This window comes from Sinocyclocheilus grahami, unplaced genomic scaffold (assembly GCF_001515645.1).
Source record: "Sinocyclocheilus grahami isolate Dianchi unplaced genomic scaffold, SAMN03320097.WGS_v1.1 scaffold668.1, whole genome shotgun sequence".
In the NCBI taxonomy this organism is placed as follows: Eukaryota; Metazoa; Chordata; class Actinopteri; order Cypriniformes; family Cyprinidae; genus Sinocyclocheilus; species Sinocyclocheilus grahami.
In genome coordinates, this window is record NW_015505847.1 from 299,157 (window position 1) to 322,572 (window position 23,416).

Here is a 23,416-nt window from a genome sequence, read left to right on the forward strand (position 1 = left end):
GATTATAATGACTTATACTGTCTTTTTAACGTGTTGCGTTGCATCGCGCCGCGTAAACATAAAACCATGTCTGCATTTGTGATCGGAGAAATGACAAACAACAAGCCCTACTCTACACTGCCCAAAAAAATCGCTTTATATATCTAAAATATTAAATATAAAAACTCTTTAAATATAAAAAACGCACTTACAGTCTGTGAGTCAGAACAGCCGGCATTGTAGTCTACTCTACCAGGATCAGGAAACAGTCCTCCATAAAATGTGCTGCACACATCTGAATATTTGGGTTGAAGTGTTCTGGAACAGTGTTGTAAATACAACTTAACCACTGATTTCTAGTCGTGTCCTCTTTTGGAAGGCCAAACAAAGTAGTTTCGTTTTTACAACGAAACACAGCGTCACACGTGGCGGCGGCGGCCTAGAGTGAGCGGAAGCCGGCGGCTAGAGTGAGGAACGGCCGGCGGGCTGAGTGAGAGGAGGCCAGTGAGCTTGAGAACGGTGCGGCCGGCAGATTCGATGAAGTAGCGGCCGGCGGGCTTGCGGCAACCACATGTTACGACCCCGGGCTGGACTCCGCTTCGTCCACGGTGAAAGCCGATCTAGGTAGGCATGGAGACTTTAGTCTTTGCAACTTTACAGATCTTCTTTAAGCACCAAGAGCTTGTAACACTTGAAAGAGAAAGGAAAAATTTAAATCGCATCATATGACCCCTTTAAGAGAAGCCTAACAGTGTTTTACTGGACAGAACAAGAACAAGTAATAAAGTGTGATGCAAACACACATAAAGAAAAATACGAAGTAGACAAACTGTAATGCCATGGTGTAGATTTATGGTTTTTATTAGGTGGAGAAGTGTGTTCTCAGTTCATCTGAGAATGGGCTATAAAGTTGTCCTCGCTAAAAACACTTAATTTTTTCATCAGGTTGGTGCCTGACATTCACATGTTTATAAGCAGCAAGCAAATGATGGTAAGCTTTGCCTTTTACAGCCATAAGGTGCAAAAGAGTTAGTACACTATAATGCTGTTTCATTAATCATTAATGACAACATGTTTTATTAAAACAAATTATCAGTGTTCTCAATTAATGAATCAGCTGTCATTAAGACACATTGTTCCAAACAATATCTTTCATAAGTGTATACTCTGGCTAGGAGTACAATATGAGCTCTGCAATTTTACCTTTTGTCCTCCGCGCCCTGGCTCACCAGGCTCACCCTGTAATAATAAGAATGCTTATAAGGGCTCATCTGCATACACCAAATGAAAAATAACAAGTAGGATTTATTAAAAACCCAGACTTAGAGACAAAATATTTCTGAGGTCCTGTCTTACCTTGATTCCAGCAGCAGAGGATCCAGCATCACCCTGTGAGAGATATAAAAATCATGGTAAATATATTTGATAAAACTAAGCCATTTGAAAGTGTAGTATCTTCTTCATTCCACTTGGGGAGAAATTCTGGAAGTCATAATGCTGCTGAGCACACAAAAGCCTCTAGTTAAACTGGAGCATAAAGCAGCTGTACTGTTATCCAAATATCAGATTATGTGAGTAAAAAGCAAAGCAGATTAGTGTCCACGAGCGTCCATTCGTTAAAGCTTCTCACACTGTCATAATACCAACAGGAATATAAAAAAAAGGCAGAAGGAAATTGTCATTGGTTGGGTATATTGTATCACATCATTTGTGCAGAAAGGTCATTCTGCTGTGAAATTGTCACAACATAATGTCATAACATTGTTCTATTAAGGCAAATATGTATGCATCACCCAGCGATTCTAGGATTTCAAAGTCAAGGGAGTTTGTAAAATCTTGCTCAGCAGGCTTATTTATTGGCATTTTATGTTGTAATTTAATGGGAACAAAGATACTAAGAATAATACTTCATGACATTTTTTAAAAGTTTTTTAACATCTGGTAAGAGGGGGGTTCAGAGTGAAATAAACTTAGTTATCTTGCTGCAGCCACTGTTTTAAGTAAACATGAAAAGAGATCACAATCACAGATTTTAATAAGTGCAGGGAGCCAGTTTTTAAGGGGCTGACATGCAGGGGCGTAAATTTCGTCTAACAGTAGGGGGGTACAATAAACATAAAATGTATTAAACATATTTTCTTAGCGATAGATGCTATTTACACTAAGTGAAAATAGCAGTATTTGTTTTGTGATATGCTATTTACACTAAGTGCAAATAGCTATTTATTCTATATTAAAATAGCAGGATAATCTGCAAATGACTTATTTGCCAATAGTGGCAATTATCTGCACCTCAGCATTGTAATACATTATAAAACAGTATGCAATAATAACTTATTGAGTGTAAATTAATTTTAATTCAAATTATTAAATGGATGCCACCTTATTGGGCAAAAGCCCTCCCCACACCTACCCTAACCCTACCCGATACTTTTTCAACTTTTTGATTATTTCCATAATTTTTATTAAAAATAAATGCTTTTCTGATGTGATTTGAAATTTGAAAAGGGAGAAAAAAAGTTTGCCAAAAGGCAGATTCGAACCCGGGTCGATCGCGTCAAAAGGTAAATGACACACGTTTTACCATTTGTGCCACTGGAAACCGCCTTCTGTAAAGTTGATTCACAGTTGTCCACAGAAAAAAAACCTGTATAAATGTTAGCTCCCCATTTGTATTTAAAAGATGTTGTTTTAACATAGCTTTGAACATGGGTAAGGATTTGGTAGGTCGGATAGATTGAGGGAGGTCATTCCACAGTTTAGGGCCTGCTCGAGAAAAAGCTCTGTCACCTCTATGTTTATATTTTGTCCTAGTAGCACAAAGCAGATGTTGATTTTCTGATCTCAAGGATCTAGAGGGGGTGTAGATTGCCACCATACTGGACAAATACACAGGAGCTAGACTGTGCAGGGCCTTAAAAACAAGAATGAGGATCTTATAAATAATTCTGAGTCGTACTGGCAACCACTTTAATTAAATGAATAACGGAGTCACCGATTCATATTTCTTTGCCGACTTGATCATTTTTGTTGCTGCATTTTGGATTTTCTGCAAACGCATAAGTGTTCGAACATCAACTCCATAATAGAAGGGAATTACAATTATCCATTCGAGAAAAGACAATGGCAGTAATTGCTTTCTCAAAATCTGAACTGGATAGAAATGGTTTAATCTTAGATAACAGACGTAAATTTAAAAAACAAGATCTCACCACAGTATTAATTTGCCTGTCCAACTTTAAGTCACTATCCAGAACAAATCCCAGATTTTTTATGCTAGATTTAACAAAACCAATCAAAGAAGTCACATTCAAGCACTGAAGCACATCATGCTTTCTAGGGCCGAACACGATAACTTCAGATTTGTTTTCATTAAGCGTCAAAAAATTTGCAGCCATCCAGTCCTTAACATTGTGTAAGCATGCTGATAGAGATTTTGAATTTAACTCTCTCATGGGCAAATACATCTGCAGATCATCAGCATAACAATGCAATGATACTTTATATTTTCGAAAAATAGCCCCCAACGGTAGAATGTAAAGGGAAAAAATAATTGGAGCAAGAATTGATCCTTGTGGGACTCTCCAAGTAATATGTAATCTTGAAGAATTACAGCCCCCAATACTAACAATAAATACCCCAAATAAAAATCTGTCCGTGAGATTAGATTTAAACCATTTAAGAACATTACCTTTTAGGCCAACCCAGTGTTCTAAGTGGTTAATTAAAAATCTCATGATCCACCATATCAAACACTGCACTAAGGTCAAGCAAAATTTAAATAACATTTTCGCCATTATCCAGTGAAACAAAGATGTCAGTTAGCACTTTGACCAACACTCTCTCAGTGCTATGGCAGGGTTTAAAGCCCGACTGAAAGGGCTCACCAATTGAATTCACAGTGAAATGTGCTTTTAACTGCTTAAAGACCACTTTTTCTAAGACCTTGGCTAAAAAAGGTCAATTTGAGATTGGTCTAAAATTATTAGGATCCTCTATTGCCAAATTAGGTCTCTTTAATAATGGGAGAACTGTAGCATGCTTAAAATCTGCTGGACAGGTGCCCTGGCTAAGGCATTTGTTAATTAGGTTCAACACTGTGGTCCCTACACTAGCAAAAATCTTCTTAAAATGACGAGGTGACATGAAATCACCTTTAGATGAAAAACGCTTAAGATGTACAACAATATCTGCCAAAACTGGAAGGGTAATATGATGGAATTCTCTCCATTCCATGCTACAAGGCACAGCCAGGTCAAAAGACGGAACCAGCTGCAACTTCGGTATTTTAGAATGGAAACCAACAATTTTATCATTAAAAAAATTCAAAAAGTCTTAGCAATTCAGGATAGAAGGATCTGGACACCTGGTTTGCCTAGGATTAATAACTGAATTTATGATCTCAAATAAAATTTTAGGCTAATTCACTTGTTGATTGATAACTTCCGAGTAATACTTATATTTAGCATCTCTAGAGGTCTTCTGAAATGTCAGTAACGATTCTCTGAATATCTCAATATCTGCAGTTTATGTTTTTTCCACCTCCTCTCAGCTTGTCGAGCATATTGTCTAAGTTCTAACTGCCCGTAGGGATTCATTAACCCATGGCAAATGTTTAAATTTACCCCTTCTAGCTTTAAGATGAGCAACATTATCTAAAATATCAACAAATAAAATAAAAAATGATTGTACTATGTCGTCCAAATTTCCATGCACCATTTAAACCTCCACATTCCATTGCATTAATAATGAGGTTAAATATCACTGATAATGAGCTTCTAATGATGATAGTAATCTATGGAGCCCGGGAAGTCACCTGTAGGAGAAAAAAAAAACAATCCGTGGCGACGGTTTTGCAATCCGTCCCCTCAGTTTATAAACCGTACTCGCAAATTCTTAAACTGTTCCCTCGGTTTAACAAATCGTGCCCACGGATTAATAAACCGTATCCACGAATTTCCAATCCGTGCGCGCAGATTTTGTAAACCGTACCTTCGGATTTTGAATCCGTACCCACAAATTCATAATCCGTGCGCACGCTTTCGCAATCCGTTCCCTCGGGTTTGTAAACTGTACTCACGGATTCATGCAGCAAGCTCCTAGGTAGCCTACATGTTAACAAATCATATTGTATATTGTTTTATTGCATATTATTATGTGGAATAGGCCAACAGCAAATAGTCTTAAGTGATTCTCTATCAATTGTAATGGTACGAGGTGGAATACAACGATTTAATAAGAAAGATGTGCATCAAAATCTTGTTTAATTTGTGATAATCTTAGGACTTGATTATTATTGTATAATAAACCTGGCATTGTGACTGACTTTGGAGTCATTTGTCATTTGCGAAAGCGTGCGCACGGATTATACATTTGTGGGTACGGTTTATTAATCCGTGGGCACGATTTGTTAAACCGAGGGAACAGTTTAAGAATTCGTGAGTACGGTTTATAAACTGAGGGGACGGATTGCAAAACCGTCGCCACGGATTGTTTTTTTTTTCCCTACAGGTGACTTCCCAGTAATCAGCTTAATACAGTGGGGAAAATATTTATTTGATCCCCTGCTGATTTTGTAAGTTTGCCTACTTGCAAAAGAAATGAAGGATCTGTAATTTTTATGGTAGGTTTATTTTAATGGATGGAGACAGAATACCAACCAAAAAAATCCAGAAAAAACACATTAGGTTAGATATTGATTAGCATTTCAGTGAGTGAAATAAGTATTGGATCCCCTACCAACCAGCAAGAATTTGGCTCCCACAGATTGGCTATGTGCCCATGTGGAACACAGATTAGTCCTGTTACTTTAAGAAGTTACTCCTAATGTCAGCTCGTTAGGTGTATAAGACATCTGTCCACACAGTCTGAATCTTCCATTCCAACCTCTCCCACCACAATGGGCAAGACCAAAGGATGTCAGAGACAAGATTGTAGATCTGCACGAGGCTGGAATGGGCTACAAGACCATCAGCAAGAAGCTTGGTGAGAAGGAGACAACTGTTGGTGCGATTATTTGAAAATGGAAAAAATACAAAATAACCATCAATCGGCCTCGGTCTGGAGCTCCGTGCAAGATCTCGCCTCATGGGGTAAGGATGATCATGAGAAAGGAGAGGGATCAGCCCAGAATCCCTCAGCCAGAACACTGAAGATGGGTCATGGATGGGTCTTCCAGCATGACAATCACCCCAAACATTTTGCCAAGGCAACAAAGGAGTGGCTCAAGAAAAAAAGCATATTAAGGTCATGGAGTGGCCTAGCAAGTCTTCAGACCTCAATCCTATAAAAAATCTGTGGAGGGAGCTGAAACTTAGAGCTGCCAAACGACAGCCAAGTAACCTTAAGGATTTAGAGAGGATCTGTAAAGAGGAGTGCACCAAAATCCCTCCTGAGATGTGTGCAAACCTGGTGACCAACTACAAGAAACGTCTTACCTCTGTGCTTGCCAACAAGGGTTTCTGCACCAAGTACTAAATCATGTTTTGCTTGGGGATCAAATACTTATTTCACTCACTGAAATGCAAATCAATTTCTAACCTTTATATAATGTTTTTTTTCTGGATATTTTGGTTGGTATTATGTCTCTATACATTAAAATAAACCTACCATAAAAATTACAGACCCTTCATTTCCTTGTAAGTGGGAAAACTTACAAAACTTACAAAGGAGGTTCTCCCTTCTCTCCAAGAACTGTACTCATCCAGAGTGAGCAAAAGGGCTGGCAAAATCACTATGGACCCCGTCTGAATCTTCCATTCCAACCTCTCCCACCACAATGGGCAAGACCAAAGGATGTCAGAGACAAGATTGTAGATCTGCACGAGGCTGCGATTTGTATTTTTTTATTCCTTATTTACTTGTTCTATTTTTTATTTATTTTTTTATTTTTATTATCTGTGTTTTTTGTTCTGTCACTGTCATTCTGTTACACTGTGGAAGCTTCTGTCACGAAAACAAGTTCCTCATATGTGTAAACATACCTGGCAATAAAGCTCATTCTGATTCTGATTCTGAAAATCAGCAGGGGATCAAATATATACATTTTTACACTGCTTGTCTTCTAAGCTTATGTTTAAGCACTAATTACAGTACTAACTCTTTTGCTGAATGCCATCACTTCTTTTCAAACAGAGATTCAATGAAACTGAACCACAAATAAGGATGAGTGCCGGCATCATACATCAAGTCAAGGCAACCTGAAAGAAATTATAAAATATGCTAGTATAAATGTTTACTTATCCTGCACACAAAAACACTGTGCACCATCTGTGTCATATTAAACAGATGTGTGCCAGTGCAGAGCAGATCATTGACATTCAAAGTCTGGGTGAGAGAGCTGGCACAGCGGATGCACAGGTGCAGCAGAAGATCTGAAAATGTCTTCCCGCTTCAAAGCGCTACGTTTCCCAAAGGAACAAAATCTAGAAAAAAACACTGGTTTCAATCTCCTTGAGAAAGACATGCAATGAGAAACCTCTCCATCTTTTGTCTTCTGATTTATTTTAGCAAGTTTTATATTTATACTTTGTGATAAGACATTAGACAAAAATGCATATGAATAAAAAAGACTTTTAACCCTCTGGGGTCTGAGGGTGTTTTGGGGGCCTGGAGAGGTTTTGACATGCCCTGACATTTGTGCTTTTTTCAGTTGCTTATAAACATACAAATGGCTAAAGTCTGAAAACACTGTATACAGCACAAACTGGGCTACAATAATATGTGAGCAGCATGTATGTACATGATTGTGTTTTTGATAAAGCAACGTTTATGCGTGGTTAGTGAAAAACTAAAATTTTGAAGTCACTGAAATAAGGCCAAAAAACACATACAGACCATTTGTTCACAAGATTTTTGAGAACTGGATCTTGAAGTCTAGAGTTTCTGCTTCAAAATTATGTGAAAATCATAATTTACTCGCTCACAGAAAACAATATATTGATTTACATTTTCGAAGACACTTTTTGTTTCGAAAGGGCATATGCAAGGAGGCGTGAATGATCATGAATAGTGTGATTCACACCTGAGAAGACAAAGGCCCACATAATGAGCTGCATAATGAGCCTTTCAGTCAGGTATGTGACTGAGAGGGAAGAGTTACAAGAAAGAATCTGAGGACAAAATTAATTTATATATTTTTTGTTTGTAGTTTATTTAGAATATATTTAACTATCACACAAAATAACTTGAGATCCACTTGCGAGTGCAGTTAAACAGTTTATTAGGAACAATCAAAGCTGAATTTCAAAGCTGAATTTTTAGCATCATTACTCCAGTCACATGATCCTTCAGAAATCATTGTAATATTCTGGTTTGCTGCTCAAAAAAATTTATTATTATTATTATTATTATGTTGAAAACAGCTGAGTATCATTTTTTCAGGTTTCTTTGATGAAAGAAAGTTCAGAAGAAAATCATATTTTGTAACATTATAAATGTCTTTATCATCACTTTTGTGCTAAATAAACATTTTAATTTCTCACTCCCTCTCTCTCTATATATACAGTGTCGCTTGAAAGTTTGTGAACCCTTTAGATGTTTTCTATATTTCAGCATAAATATGACACAAAACATAATAAAAAATTTCACACAAGTCCTGAAAGTAGACAAGGAGAACCCAAACAAACAAGTGAGACAAAAATGTGTTCTTTGTCATTTATTTATTCAGGAAAATGACAGAATATTACATATCTGTGAGTGGCAAAGGTATGTGAATCTCTAGGATTGGCAGTTAATTTGAATGTGAAATTAGAGTCCATCTGTTTTTCAGAGTTGTTTTCAATCAGTGAAATTACTATCTGGTGTCAGTGTGTGCCCTGTTTTATTTAAAGAACATGGATCTATCAAAGTCTGATCATGTTTGTGGAAGTGTATCATGGCATGAGCAAAGGAGATCTCTGAGGACCTCAGAAAAAGAGTTGATGTTGTTCATCAGGCTAGAAAAGTTTACAAAAACATCTCTTAAGAGTTTTGACTCCACAAATCCACAGTCAGACAGATTGTGTAAAAATGGAGGAAATTCAAGACCACTGTTACCCTCCCCAGGAGTGATTGACCAACAAGATCACTCCAAAAGCAAGACGTGTAAGGGTCTGCAAGGCTGCAAAGGAACCCAGGGTAACTTCTAAGCAACTAAAGGCCTTTCTCACATTGGCTAATGTTAATGTTCATTAGTCCACCATCAGGAGAACACTGAACAACCATGGTGTGCATGGTGCATCCAAAAATAACATTGCTGCCAGTCTGCAGTTTGCTAAAGATCATGCGGTCAAGCCAGAGGGCTACTGGAGAAATGTTTTGTGAACGGATGAGACCAAAATATAACTTTTTGGTTTAAATGAGAAGCGTTATGTTTGAAGAAAAGAACACTCTGCATTCCAGCATAAGAACCTTATCCCATCTGTGAAACACGGTGGTGCTGGTATCACGGTTTGGGCCTGTTTTGCTGCATCTGGTCCTGGATGGCTTGCCATCATTGATGGAACAATGAATTCTGAATTATACCAGCAAATTCTGAAGGAAAATGTCCCGACATCTGTCTAAGAACTGAATCTCAAGAGAAAGTGGGTCATGCAGCAAGACAACGACCCCAAGCAAACAAGTCTTTCTACCAAAGAATGATTAAAGAAGAACAAAGTTAATGTTTTGGAATGATTGAGTCAAATTCCGGACCTTAATCCAATTAAAATTTTGTGGAAGGGCCTGAAGCAAGCAGTTCATAGGAGGAAACCCACCAACATCAAAGAGTTGTGGTTCTGTACTGAGGAATGGTCTAAAACTCCTTCAGGTGGTTGTGCAGGACTGATCAGCAGTTACAAGGAACATTACCTGCAGTTATTGTTGCAAAAGGGGGTCAGACCAGCTACTGAAAGCAAAGATTCACATACTTTTGCCACTCACAGATATGTAACACTTGATCATTTTTCTCAATAAATAAAAGGCAAAGAAAATATTTTTGTCTCATTTGTTTGTTTGGGTTCTCTTTGTCTACTTTCAGGACTTGAAAAGGGTTCTTTAGAAAATTCTAAAGGTTTCACAAACTTTCAAGCAACACTGTATATATACTGACTCCAAGCTGAAAATGATGCTGAATGATGCTGAAAATTTAGCTTTGATCACAGGAATAAATTATATTTTAAAATATATTGAAATAGAAAGCAGTTATTCTAAATAGTAAAAATATTTCACAATATTACTGCTTTTACTGGATTTTGGATCAAATAAATGCAGGCTTGGTGAGCAGAAGAGAATTCATTACAAAAACATTAAACATCTTACTGTTTACATCTTACAAAAACTTTTGACTGGTAGTGTGTCATGTTGAAATATATAAATATATAAATACATCACATACCTGGCATTTCCAAAGTGTATAATGTTTATGTGCTCTGAAGAAAAACAAACAAACAAAAAACATTTGAAGAGACTCATGGGAGTGTGTGCATCACATGGTCTTAGCTGTGGTCCAGGTTCCTGTGCGGCCAGGAATCTCAGTCTCTGTTTCCATGATAAACTACATTATTAACATTATTGTGATGGTCACTGATACTAGTTACACATACACACACCACATAGCACACATATTTTACCATACAGTAAATAAATCAAATTAAAGTAACATCTGTAAAATAGTGAATGCACACTTACTCTAAGATTCTGAATGGAGTTGAAAACTGAATGAGCGTCCCCTTCCTGTGTGAGATGCAGGTGAAGGTGAGAGTAGTGTATTCACAGTCCTAAAAGATTGTTATAAACAATCATTAGCATTTATTTTTCACAGCACCTTAGTATATGCATAGGCCTACTTGATGAGAAAACATAATGCCAATAACAAAGAAACTATATTTTAACACTTATCAACCACAAATAATATTACCATATAGGCATAATAAAAGTACAATTACTATACTGTGCACTTACTCGGTATGATTTTCCAGCGAACTCAAAACTGAACGACACGCGCGTGAAATGAAAAATGTAAACAGTTGTTAGCAATTACCAGAAGATGCATAGCTGATAATAAATTGCACCACTGATAAGAATGGACGTGCGTATATGTCATTGATGGGTCACTTATCAGTGATATTAACAGCTTACTTGATACATTTACACCTCCGACGATCGCGAACGCCAATGACCGGGTATAACACATTCAAAACATTTACACCAGAGCAGATATTCGCGAACAGAAGCTTAGTTATAGTCATAAACACAAGCATGCTTTGTAGGCCTATTATACAATTCAAAAACATTTTATATATGGGAAACTATAGTTTAAACATCTACATATATTCGCAAACAGAGTGTGTCACAGTAAAGTTTTGTCTAATCTTTCTTACTCTAACATTATGCTATTAACATTATAACTCATATTACTTTTATATCGTATTGCTGTCTATTTTATAGAACATTAAAAAAAAAACATCCTGGCATCGTGAGACATTTAGATGCAGTGAATGAATCTTCATGTTTCACTTGATTATACATTTAGTCAGGAATTATAGTTTGGAAAAAGTCTAACTAGTAAAATGTGTACAAGTTATGTGACAACTAATGAACGTAGGTTAATAAAAAAAGACTTACTCATGTAAATGATCTCCACTGGATCAAGCCGCCGCGTTCTTCTTTTTCTGAGGTGTTCCAAGTATAAAGCTTATTCCTCTAAGCGCCTCTTCTTCTTGAGGTAAATTCTGTCTTATTCCTCTCAGCGCGTCTTCTTCCAGAAACAAACAGTAGCCGAGATGAACTTGAAGAAAAGTCTTGCTGCTTTGTTTGCTGTGATGTGGGGTTTACATGCCACGCGTCTCACGTGGACTATTGTAATATCAAAAGCAAAAGTAGCGCGTGGGCATGATCTAATTAGAGATAATGAAGCCAGACAGGAAAGACTGGACATGGATTACTTTATCACATAATATTTGTTTTCGATAAGACTTGCTTCATTTAAAAGTAGACATGTCAAGCTTTCTATACATAAATATCTCATGTCTTTGTGTCCAGTGTTTGCTGAGTTTCAGTTTATTTTTGTGACGCGTTTCTAAATGAAGATCACGAAGACCAAGGCGGTAGACAGCGCACCCTGTTTGTTTTCTTTATTTTACAAAAGTACAAAGTTTTGTTGTTATTATGTGCTTATACAAATAAAAGTAGACCCTTTACAGATTCGATTGATGTATTGCTCTTATCTGTACAGCGGAGTGATTTAAGTTCCTTTAGGGGCTTTCTGAAAAAATGCAACAAAACGCGCCGGCGCTTTTGTCGAGCCCAGAGGGTTTTTAAGGTTAGTGCTGTTTTAAAGCACCCTTACGAAAAAGAAGTTTATTCAAGTGTGCTATTAGTATACTTCTTTTAAACTAAAAAATAGGAAATTATACTTTCAGTTTACTTTTTGTGTAATTCTCAGACATGGGCTTTATGTACTTCTCAGAAATATACATAAAATGACATTTACGTATACTTGACTTCTACTTAGAAAAAGTCTAAATATATTTGAGCTATACTTGTGCTCCGAGAATGTTTTCATTGTTATATGGTAGGGGGCGCTAGTACACATCTTCTGTACAGAGTGCAGTGTGGACCAGCCGGCAGAGGATGATTGGTGCTGGTGGGAAAGAGCAGCTAGGCCCACTGCCTGCTGCTGAATTTGCCGTTCCACTTCACATCTTGAGCTCAGAGGCAGTTGAGGAAAGCATGCCCTGGCTTTTATAGTCATCATTATAATGCAAGCTTTAATTGCTGCATTTTTTCTGCCATAAGCTACATAACAGTTATAGCTGGATGTCAGTAAACTACTTCTGCTCTGTCCTAATCAGCACCTTCATGCTTCATCTTTTGCCTTTTCTATGAATATTATTAGTGCACAATGAATAGATGAGTAAGCTATTTCCCCTCATCTGTTGCTGATGAACTGTCAGTCCCAAAGCAATATATTTTTCTACTTTATAGATCAGTATAAAGTTGAAAGCACAATACATCAAAGTGTATTCTGTTGTGCACCTGTCAAGTATTGGCAGAGATTTACATTGGTAACAATGTATCACATCTGGTTCTGATTAAATTATGTCTCCAGGCCTTATGTTATTCCATTACAGAAGCCACCAGTTTGCAAGCGTGAAATGCCATGCAGACTAATGACGTACAAAAACCTATTACAGCCAATATCACTTCTGTTTTGTCAGCAAAAAGAAAACTGTTTTCTTTGCTTTGGTTATTTGTATTTAATTTGTTTTTCAGAAGAACTGTAGCATGATATGAAATGTGATAAATAAACATGTCTTATTCGGTCTCATAAAAATCTTTGCAACACGCCTTAACAAATACACAAGGTTTTGATCACTGTTTAATACTCATAATAAACCAAGTGTCAAGATTCTGGACTGTTCTGTGTCGTGTTTTGCCCATGTTTCTGGTCCTGGGTTTCCTTATTTGGTCCTTCTTGTTTCCATTAGGTTCCCTGATTAATTCGTCATTTGTTTCCAGCTGTGTGTAGTTAATTATCCTCATTTCCCTGTGTATTTAAGTCCTAGTCTGTTCAGGTTGTGTTTGTCAGGTCTACTCGTTCTCTACATGTGTTGGCTCAAGCTCCTATTGTGGATTATCTCCTGTGTTTCGTGATTAAAGACTGTTAAACGTTTCCTCGTGACTCCAGCGTGTCCTCTCAACAGCGTGACGTGACAGAAGACCTGACCAAAACAGTATACTCCATGTGTCTACCCTCCATTTTGTTTCCCGTTTTTACTCAGTGTCTTTTTTTCCCCGTTGTTCCCTCATGGATGCCCTACTTCGCCTGGAATATCTCCTCCTCCTGAGGATCATGTTTGTGGAGTGGATTCTGATGAGAAACGGATTGCCTTTCATCGTCACTCCCGAGGATGATCTCGCCAGATCCACTCCGGATCCAGAGCCCAGCCCACCGACGACGGAGAGCCAATTCCTGCCGCGATCTATGAGCCAGCGCAATGCCGAGCGACTGAGAAGAGGATTGCCCCGGACATAGAGCTCAACTCGGAAGCGCCGCCCCCTGCACCGTGTCTGAGGGTGAGCTGAGTATGGTGTGGTGAAAGTGCTCAAGCGAAGAGGAGAGGGCTCCAGTCCCTGAATCCAGTCCAGAGCGCCCTTCAGTGCCCACTCCTCATAAGCGCCCTCAAGTGTCCGCTCCTCCTGAGCGCCATCCTATTCCCGTGTTCAGCCACCGTCACCAGTCAATCCACCAGCTCCACCGGGCTCCCTCGTCCCTTCGGCTCCACCTTGGTCGGGTGTCGACCCGCCATCGCCTCAGGACTCCGCTCCTCCGGCTGCACCTCGTCGCTCCGTCCCACCGGCTCCGTTGGGCTCCTTCCTCCCACCAGCTCCACCTTGGTCCTCAGTCGCTCCGGCTCCGCCGCGGATCTCCGCTTCCATCTCGGTCGCCAGAGCCCACCCTGGCCCCCCGGATCCTCGGCATCCCCCTGGCTCGTTGGCTCTCCACCTTGGGCTCCTCCGCCACCAGCTCCACTGCCGTTGGTTGGCCCCCTGGAGTCGGCTGCCATTCCTCCTCCATGGCTCCTCCCTCCGTCGGCGCCACCGTGGGTCGACATTATGTATTTATTCGACATCCTCCTGCTCCAAGCCCCTCCTGTCTCATTTCTGGCTCCTCCCTCCATCGGCTCCTCCCTGGACTCTGTCTGCCAGGCCCCTCCCGGACATCCGTCCTCCTCCTGAGCCTCCTCCTTAGTTCCCACCCATTCCCCCCGCCCCCTCTGTTGTTCTACGGTGCGAGGACACACCTTCTGGGAGGGGGGCGATATGTCAGGATTCTGGACTGGTCTGTGTTGTGTTTTGCCCCTGTTTCTGGTCCTGTGTTTCCTAGTCCTAGTCTGTTCAGTTTGTGTTTGTCAGGTCTACTCGTTCTCTACGCATGTTGGCTCAAGCTCCTATTGTGGATTATCTCCTGTGTTTCATGATTAAAGACTGTTAAACGTTTCCTCGTGACTGCAGCGTGTTCCCTCAACAGCGTGACATGACACCAAGAGTATTAAAATATCACATGGCAAAAGATGAACAAGTAACAACACAACAGCTACTGCCACTGAACATAACCTACTGAAAGTGAGTGTCATTATTTTGTTGCTAACAAATAAACGACAGCCGAGGGGAGTCACTAGATTGCTTAATGTAAGGCACTTCATTTTTGTTTTCTGAGAAAATAGTCAAAAAATGTAGCTGTAGTTATGGTATTCAACCAAAAGGTCAAATTAACAGAGGAGAAGCATCATAAAAAAATTACATGACACAGTCACAGTCATTATTATCCAGACAGGATTAGATTTCTTTGAGGACCTCTAAGGTAAAAGTTAATGCAACAGTGATGTCAGCATGAAGGTCAGCTTTTTATTATAAAGAAAACTGCTTGCATAGTTTATGAACTGACTTAATGGAACTGTGATACTGGCACATGTCAGATAAATCAACTAAAGGCATTTTACTAGATACACATATAACTGAGCTTATGAAGTGTGTGATTTCTGATATAAAAGCTCACCAAGGCCTATGATGAGTGAAGAAGTGTTCTTGAAGCTTCAATCAACATAATGACTGGTTCTTTTATTTGTGCTGCGAATCACCGTATACTCAGTGTGTGTACACCAGTGCGCTAGAGAATAATGCGCTGTGATAACATTTGCGCGAGCCAGTGGCGCCGTAATGGGGGTTTGGAAAGTTAGGACGATTCTAAAGGCCTGACGATGAAGGGGGGTCCCCAAGGGGGAAATGCGATTTCTACAGAGGGGAAAGTGATTTCTACCAAGGGGAATCCCCTACAGAAGCGATTTACTGAGGGGAATGTGGAATGCAATTTCTACCAAGGGGGACCACCCTCCAACCCAAACCCCGGAAAGCCGAGTGAATATGCTGTCCAGGGTGCCCAGAAACCGTAGCGGCTCTCCTGCCGCGAGCCATTCCTATCGCAAAACTGATGGTAAAATATGTGATCTATTTGAATTATTTAGAGAAAGTCGAATATGTTATGTTTATATAGTAAATAGATTTATATAATAATATAAATTATATTAATACAAATATTTACATGTAACTACATATAAATATTTTCAAAATATACACTGTATGTGTGATTATTTATATATACATAATAAATATACACAGTACACACACATATATAATACAAAAACTTATTTTGGGAAAAGTCAAGTGCTAGATATTGATTTCAGATCATGGCCGGGGGTGTTTTAATTGTGCAGACAGGACTGAGACATTACACATAAGTGTTCTTAGTCAGTGGTTAATCACACATGGGTTGCCTTGATCTGATTGACGGTAACCAGTCAAAGGACATGAAGCACTGAAGGACATGAAGCACCGAAGGCAGATGTCAGGTACATGTTGTCAGGGTCTTGGGTAGAGGATGGAGCGAGGACTCAGTATTGCCGAAACAAGGGTTTTAATTGGTAATAAAAATAAACAAACAGAAACACAAACTACCCCGTGTAATCATGTTAACAAAGATTAACTGTGCTAATATTGTCTCAATTTTATTTTTATTTAATTTTCTGTACAAAAATTGCGTAAACGTGTTTAAAATATATCACTAGACAAACCAAATTTGAGTCATATCGATTTAGATATGCTGGAAATGTGCCTGGTATTTGCCCACTATAGCTCTTCAAAAAGCCCCCCCACCCCTTTTATGCTAACTTCTTTAATGCTAACTTCTTGAATCAGATTTTACTCCTTTGGATAAAAAGGTCTATTAAGTCTGGGTAAAAAGATCAACATTTTTCTCAAGCAACTGTCCTGTTTTCTGTGTTCAAAGTGGAGGCCCTGCATGTTAAAATGTGCTTTACCAATGATACAGTCGAGTAACCTGAAGTGAAGAGCATTGTGTAAAGTTACAAATTTATTTTATTAATTTAAATTTTTTTTTTTTTTGCAGTTTGGACTCTCATTCTGACAGCACTTATTCACTGTAGAGGATTCATTAGTAAGCAAGTGATTTTTTCCAAATCTGTTCTGATGAAGAAACAAACTCATCTACATCTTCGATGGCCTGAGAGGTAACTGTTAGCAAATTTTCATTTTTGGTTAAACTATTCCTTTAACCATCATATTACTACCACTATAAAATTAAATACTTTTAGAATAAAAATAAAATAACTACACTGTTCAGCATAAAACAATTTAACCAACACTGTTAAAAAAAAATCCTACTTTTACGGAAAATAACTACATTTTTACAGTATTTTTCTGTAATTTAAAATTATGTTTAAAACCATGTAAAATTACTAACAATATCTGTAAATTAACAACTTGACTGTTATTTTACGGATTATATTATTAATGACAAATTACAGTAATTCTCATTTTATATACGGGAAAATTACTGTATTATTTATACAGTATTTTTCCTGTTTTCATAAATTACATACAAATTCATGTAAAATTATGAACAATATCTGTAAATTAACAACTTGACCGTTATTTTAAGGATTATATCATTAATGACAAATTACAGTATTTCTCATTTTTTAATACGGGACAATTACCTTATTATGTATACAGTATTTTTTCTGTTTTCTTAAATTACATACAAATTCATGTAAAATTACAAACAATATCTGTAAATTAACAACTTCACTATTATTTTAAGGATTATATCATTAATGACAAATTACAGTAATTCTCATTTTTTGTATGGGAATATTACATTATTTATACAGTATTTTTTTCTGTTTTCTTAAATCACATACAAATTCATGTACAATTACAAACAATATCTGTAAATTAACAACTTGACTGTTATTTTAAGTATTCTTCTTTTAATGACAAATTACAGTAATTCAAATTTTTTATACAAAAAATTATTTCTGTTCTCTTAAATTATGTACAAATTTATGTAAAATTACAAAAATAATCTGTAATTAAATAATGTAGCTCATTATATTAAAGGTTTATGTCCATACTAACAATTTAATGTTCTTTTTTGTAATTTTAAAGTAAATCTTATTAGTTTTATATTTAGCTGTATTTTTACATTCAAACTCTCTAATTTTATATAGAATAGAAATAGAATATATATAGAATAGAAAATCAGCCTTAAAATCAACAAATCATGTAACCGTGCAATACAAAATGTATTGCATTAAAAATGTTTCATTTTTATAAAGAAAAAAAAATCAACCAATAAAGAGTGAGTGAATAAAGTATAGTCAATAAGATAAACGCAACAGACAGACACGTGTAATCACAAAAATTATTGCAGAAATGTCTAAAAGCTGTACCACAGTAGTCCAAATGACGACGCGTTGCAGTCGCAGTCCTCTCTGGCGGAATATAATAGTTTAGTGTGAGGAGCAGGGCATAATTTAAGTTGCTAAACGCTGCAAATACCATCCCGATAAGGTGCGCATTTCTCATTCAAAACACGCATCACCGGAAACATGGCATGTCGCAATCTATGACGAAACCGGCGAGAGCCAATGAGCATTTGATATTGCTGCCGTAAAACTTGTTGTAAAACTTCTTAACGGCAAATTTTGAAATTGTTACTATAGCAGAGGAAGGAGATATATCGCTGAATGGTTTGAATTTGGATCTGTTCCTCACACAAAGCATCACACCTATACCGAAGATCTGAATAAAAATAAAATACTTTTATGATCATGCATCTTTAATGCTTGTGCATGACAGTATATTAATAAATTTATGTGCCCCATGGTAAACCAAATAAATATTGCATGAAACTGGTTAAATAATCAATCTCTCTCTCTCGCACTCACTCTCTTTATGTAAGGATTCTAAGATTATTTGTTCTGAGAATAATAATGTAAAATATAATAAAATTATAATTAAGTGCAGTTTATTGCAGTTGACTGATTTACTGATTTGCTTAATTTTGAAATTATATGTTTCATTCTGTTCTGACTTGCCATTTCAAAGATTACATTTAAACAATACTACACTTCATTAACATTTCTGTGATCATTTAACCATTATCATGGAATATTTTATTTATCTTGTTTATCATGGGTCACATAATATGCTGTCAGATCACAAGCCTGATTTGGGCCACACTCCTCCCACCAGCAATCGGCCCTCATGTTTGCCGTGATCCATGCTGTGCCATCGCCACACATGGCCCAGCTCATACAGCTCTGGCATGTCATTGCCGACAGGAGGCCAGCAGTTCCAGCTTGAGGCCACATTTGGGCCAAGATCGCTTGCTATAGTGGGAAGGACAACAATGTTCATGATGGAACATTGCTCTTAGGGCCAACCTATACATTGTCTTTACTTTTGAATAACTAAAAAACAGACTTTCGCTTTCTATAGTGAGAAGTTCAACATATTCAGTTTATATTGTCTCATATCACAAATGCTATAAAGTCCTACAGCAGTCAATAGCTTTCAATATCTATGCTATTAAATAAAAGTATGTAGACAAATTTTGTAACTTGCATGCAATTATGGCATTATTTTTAAATAAGTGTTGTGGTGGACAGAGGATTAAACAACAGGCTGTGTAACACTGAAGGGCCAAATACAGAAAATGCCATAGCTGCAGTGCACAACTGTTGCTTCTAAAGGAAAGATCATGGATTTGTTAAAACACAAAAGGGTGCTTATTGGTCATGTCAATATAACTGCACAAGTAGCCAAACACGTACGCACACACACACACACAGGTTTGTTTTTATGGTTTATGGGGACTCTCCATAGGCGTAATGGTTTTTATACTGTACAAACCGTATTTTCTATTGCCCTACACCAACCCTACCCCTAAACCTACCCCTTACAGGAAACTTTCTGCATTTTTAGATTTTCAAAAAAACTCATTCTAAATTATTTATAAGCCTTTTGAATTATGGGGACACTGAAAATGTCCTCATAAATCACCTTCTCGTTGTAATACATGTGTCATACCCATGTTATTATACAAATCTGTTTACCACATAAACATGCACACACACACACACACACATGTTGTGTTTCCATGTTTTATGGGGACATTCCATTTGCGTCATGGTTTTTACAAACTGTATTTTCTATCGCCCTACACCAACCCTATATTTTTAAATCTACCTTTGAGAGTTTCAAAGGTAGATTTTCAAAAAACTTAATTCTTTATAATTTATAAGCTTGTTTCCTCATGGGGACCTATCCTTGTGGGGACATTTGGTCCCCATCATGTGATAAATACCAGGTACACACACACGACTGCCATGATTTTGCCAAGTAAGACCTGTTCCTGAATCAGCAGTATATCTTATTGATCCTGTCTGAAAACATAGTCCCTCTGGCCCTAAACCTAATTTTACCCTAAAATCAGAGGGAAATGAGTAGCACAGATGCACCTAACCCTAGCATAATGTGAAATCACCATTTGAACAATTAATTAAATGTAACAGTCTACAAATAAAAATAAATAGACACATTTGTAATCTTTCACTTAAAACAAGTTTTTTTTTTCATAGTTGCAACGCTATTTGCTGTCTCGCAGTGTTGTTTTGAGCATGATTAGTTAACCTGACCGTAACTCAAGAATCTGGCCAATGGCTAGTGAGCACCGTTTTCCCGGTTAAATTTGAAAATACACTGTTGCAGTGTGTGCCGCTGATCGGCATCTGAAGTCTGCTTCGGTCGGTTCACTAGTAAGGGCTTTTACATGGATTAGTTTACGTTTGACTGTTTAATTCATATTTTGAGCAAGTTTGGGTTGTGCGATAACGATAGAGAACAAATAAACGCGAATATGGACACAGACTTCTACCAGCAGCTAACAGACATGCAAACTGCAAAAGGTAAGTAAAGTTAAGTACCTTATATAATGTTCTATAGTTACATCAAGATACAGTGCATTGAAGTGAGATACTAATCGCGATTATACATCTCAATGTCCTACCAGTGTGCGTTACTGTGTTTTGTTAGTATGAGCTAATACTGTTAGCTGCGGCTGGGCAATATATGACCATGTTGTGGTGATGATATGAAGCGCAGTATATAAACTCATAGCACAGTACTACTTATAAAGAATGTGCATGAATGAGGAAAAAATAGCAGGATAAGTGTGGTGATGAAATGAGTGAAGAACAATGGACACAAGGCCACACTTGAATGGTCAAATACAGACAGTCATCTCAAAATTCACTTGACTTAAACACAGTAGCTAATGTTTGGAGTCAAGATTAACATTTAGGTGGAAACCCGGTGACGTGTCCGTATATACTGGATCTGTGCATTTTGTTCTTAAAGTGACAGCAGTATAATTTAGCCTAACGTCACCTGCAGTCGGTCATAATTTTAATCAAACAACAACATACTAAAGAGAAAATCACAAAATGTATTTAACTTACCTTTGTTCTTTTGCATTAGTCATATTGTTTGTAATTTGCTACTTTGATCTTATGTTTAATAAAATAACAAAAATATCTGTATTGTGATATACTGTTATTGTGAAATAAAATGCCCATATTGTGAAATAATATGGTCATATCGCCCACCCATACTGTCAGCTAGTTTTAAGATCAAACTCAAAAAGTGAAGGAACTTTGAAATGAGTAATCTGAGAACACTGTCATGTAAACTCATTTGACAGAGGGGACCTGAAGGCATGATCCTTGGATTCCTTGGAGAAGAATACTGTATGTAAACCAGGATTTTGGATCAGCTGTGAAGATTTTGTATGGAGCTGGTGAGTACATGTTTGCAAGCCCATGTCTCTGTCAGTAAGTAGGTAGTGTTTTATTAAACAAATTGATATTAATTTGTTTGTGTGTGTGCTTCCCCCTCATGATCCAGAAGTTTTGGGAAAGAAAATCTTCTACCACATGATCTTCAGAGGAAGTGAGTATTCATGTCTAACATTAAGACATACTAACATTCATTTATTTTTAAAGGAATGTTCACAGTATTTTTCTTCCATGTTTTTAGTTAGTTTTAATCCCAGATAAAACAGGTGTCTTCTCACAATCTTTTTTTCTTTTTTTTACCCCCAGCTGATCCAGCTGATTACTGGCAATTTGGAGGAGGACTGCTCTTTATCTGCTGTGTCTGTCACTTATGGAGCAGAGTCATGGACCTTTTGTTGTATGTTTTGGTTTTACTTATTATTACACTAATATAGCTAGAATTCAGAATTAAAATACATATGTTTGTCTACATATATTATCAGAGCTACAGTGGTGCCCAAAATGATTAGAACACTAGTATTTTCAGCAGTTAAAAATGGTTTTAAGTCAGTTATTTCTATCTTTTGCTGTAGTGTGTCAGTAGAAAATATCAGTTTACATGTCCAAACATTCATTTTGCCATTAATTGTAATAATCCAGTGAGATTTTGGTCTGACAGCTGCCAGTGCTGCACACAGAGATCTGATCTGATCATCATCCAGACTGTCTGAGATTACATGAAGAAACAGAACAAACTGAGACAGACTAAATCCAGAAGAATTGTGGCAATGTCTCCAAGCTGCTTCAAGAAACCTACCTGCAAAGCTACAGTACTGTTAAAAGTTTTAGGCACTTGTGTAAAAATTCTGTAAAATGGGGATGCTGTGAAAAATAATGTCATAAATAAATATTCCTTATCAATTAACTTCTGTTAACTAAATTAAATCAACATTTGGTGTGACCATCCTTTGCGTTTAAAGCAGCTTTTGCCCTCGGTGCACCTGCGCATAGTTTTTCAGGTAGCTTTGCAGGTAGGTCTCTTAAAGCATCTTGGAGACGTTGCCAAAGTTCTTCTGGATTGAGTCTCAGTTTGTTCTGTTTCTTCATGTCATTCCAGACAGACTGGATGATGATCAGATCAGGGTCCGTAATCACAAAACATCTTAAGGCTAAAAGTAACTCATAACTCGCAGATTTAGGAGAAAATATAATATATACAGACATGAAAAATATATCTATAGAGAGTGAAACTTTTAAATGAACCAATTCAAATAGAAAACGAATATTCTCAGATTATGTAATCCGTATGAAACATGCAGGCACATACTGCGGAGATGACGAGTCAGTGTCACCGACTTCATCTTTTAAACCGAAAACAAAAAGCAATAGTGTAACAATAATTTATTAAAACGTTAATGCAGTGTACTTGCTGTTTTTCCCTAACACATTCATAATTATTATATTTGCCGGTGTGCTGTGGCTAGGGATGTAACGGTATGAAAATTTCATATCACGATTATAGTGACCAAAGTTATCACGGTTATCGATATTATCACGGTTTTGTTCAAATGAGATTAAAATGTTCAAAAAGAACTAACAAACACACTGAAAACATTTCAATAAGTTTTATATTTGAAAATCAACAAACAACAAACACAATTAGCAGCTGTATGCACTTTTTTTAGCATAAACATTAAATTAACATTAACATGAAGCCCTAATAATAATAATAATAAATCATTTATATATATATATATATATGTATATATATATATATA

The 23,416-nt window shown here is 37.2% G+C and overlaps 1 protein-coding gene across 1 annotated transcript in view; it reads right to left on the reverse strand.

Annotated features, from left to right (window-relative positions):
* Positions 1–23,416, reverse strand: part of LOC107558967 (collagen alpha-1(XXV) chain) — a 268,638-nt gene that overhangs the window by 77,985 nt on the left and 167,237 nt on the right. Inside the window, exons 10-11 of the mRNA XM_016242681.1 lie at positions 1,336–1,368; positions 1,183–1,218 (exon numbers count right to left, since the gene is read on the reverse strand). Of these exons, the coding sequence (XP_016098167.1) occupies positions 1,183–1,218; positions 1,336–1,368 (69 nt within the window). The remainder of the gene's footprint in view (positions 1–1,182; positions 1,219–1,335; positions 1,369–23,416) is intronic.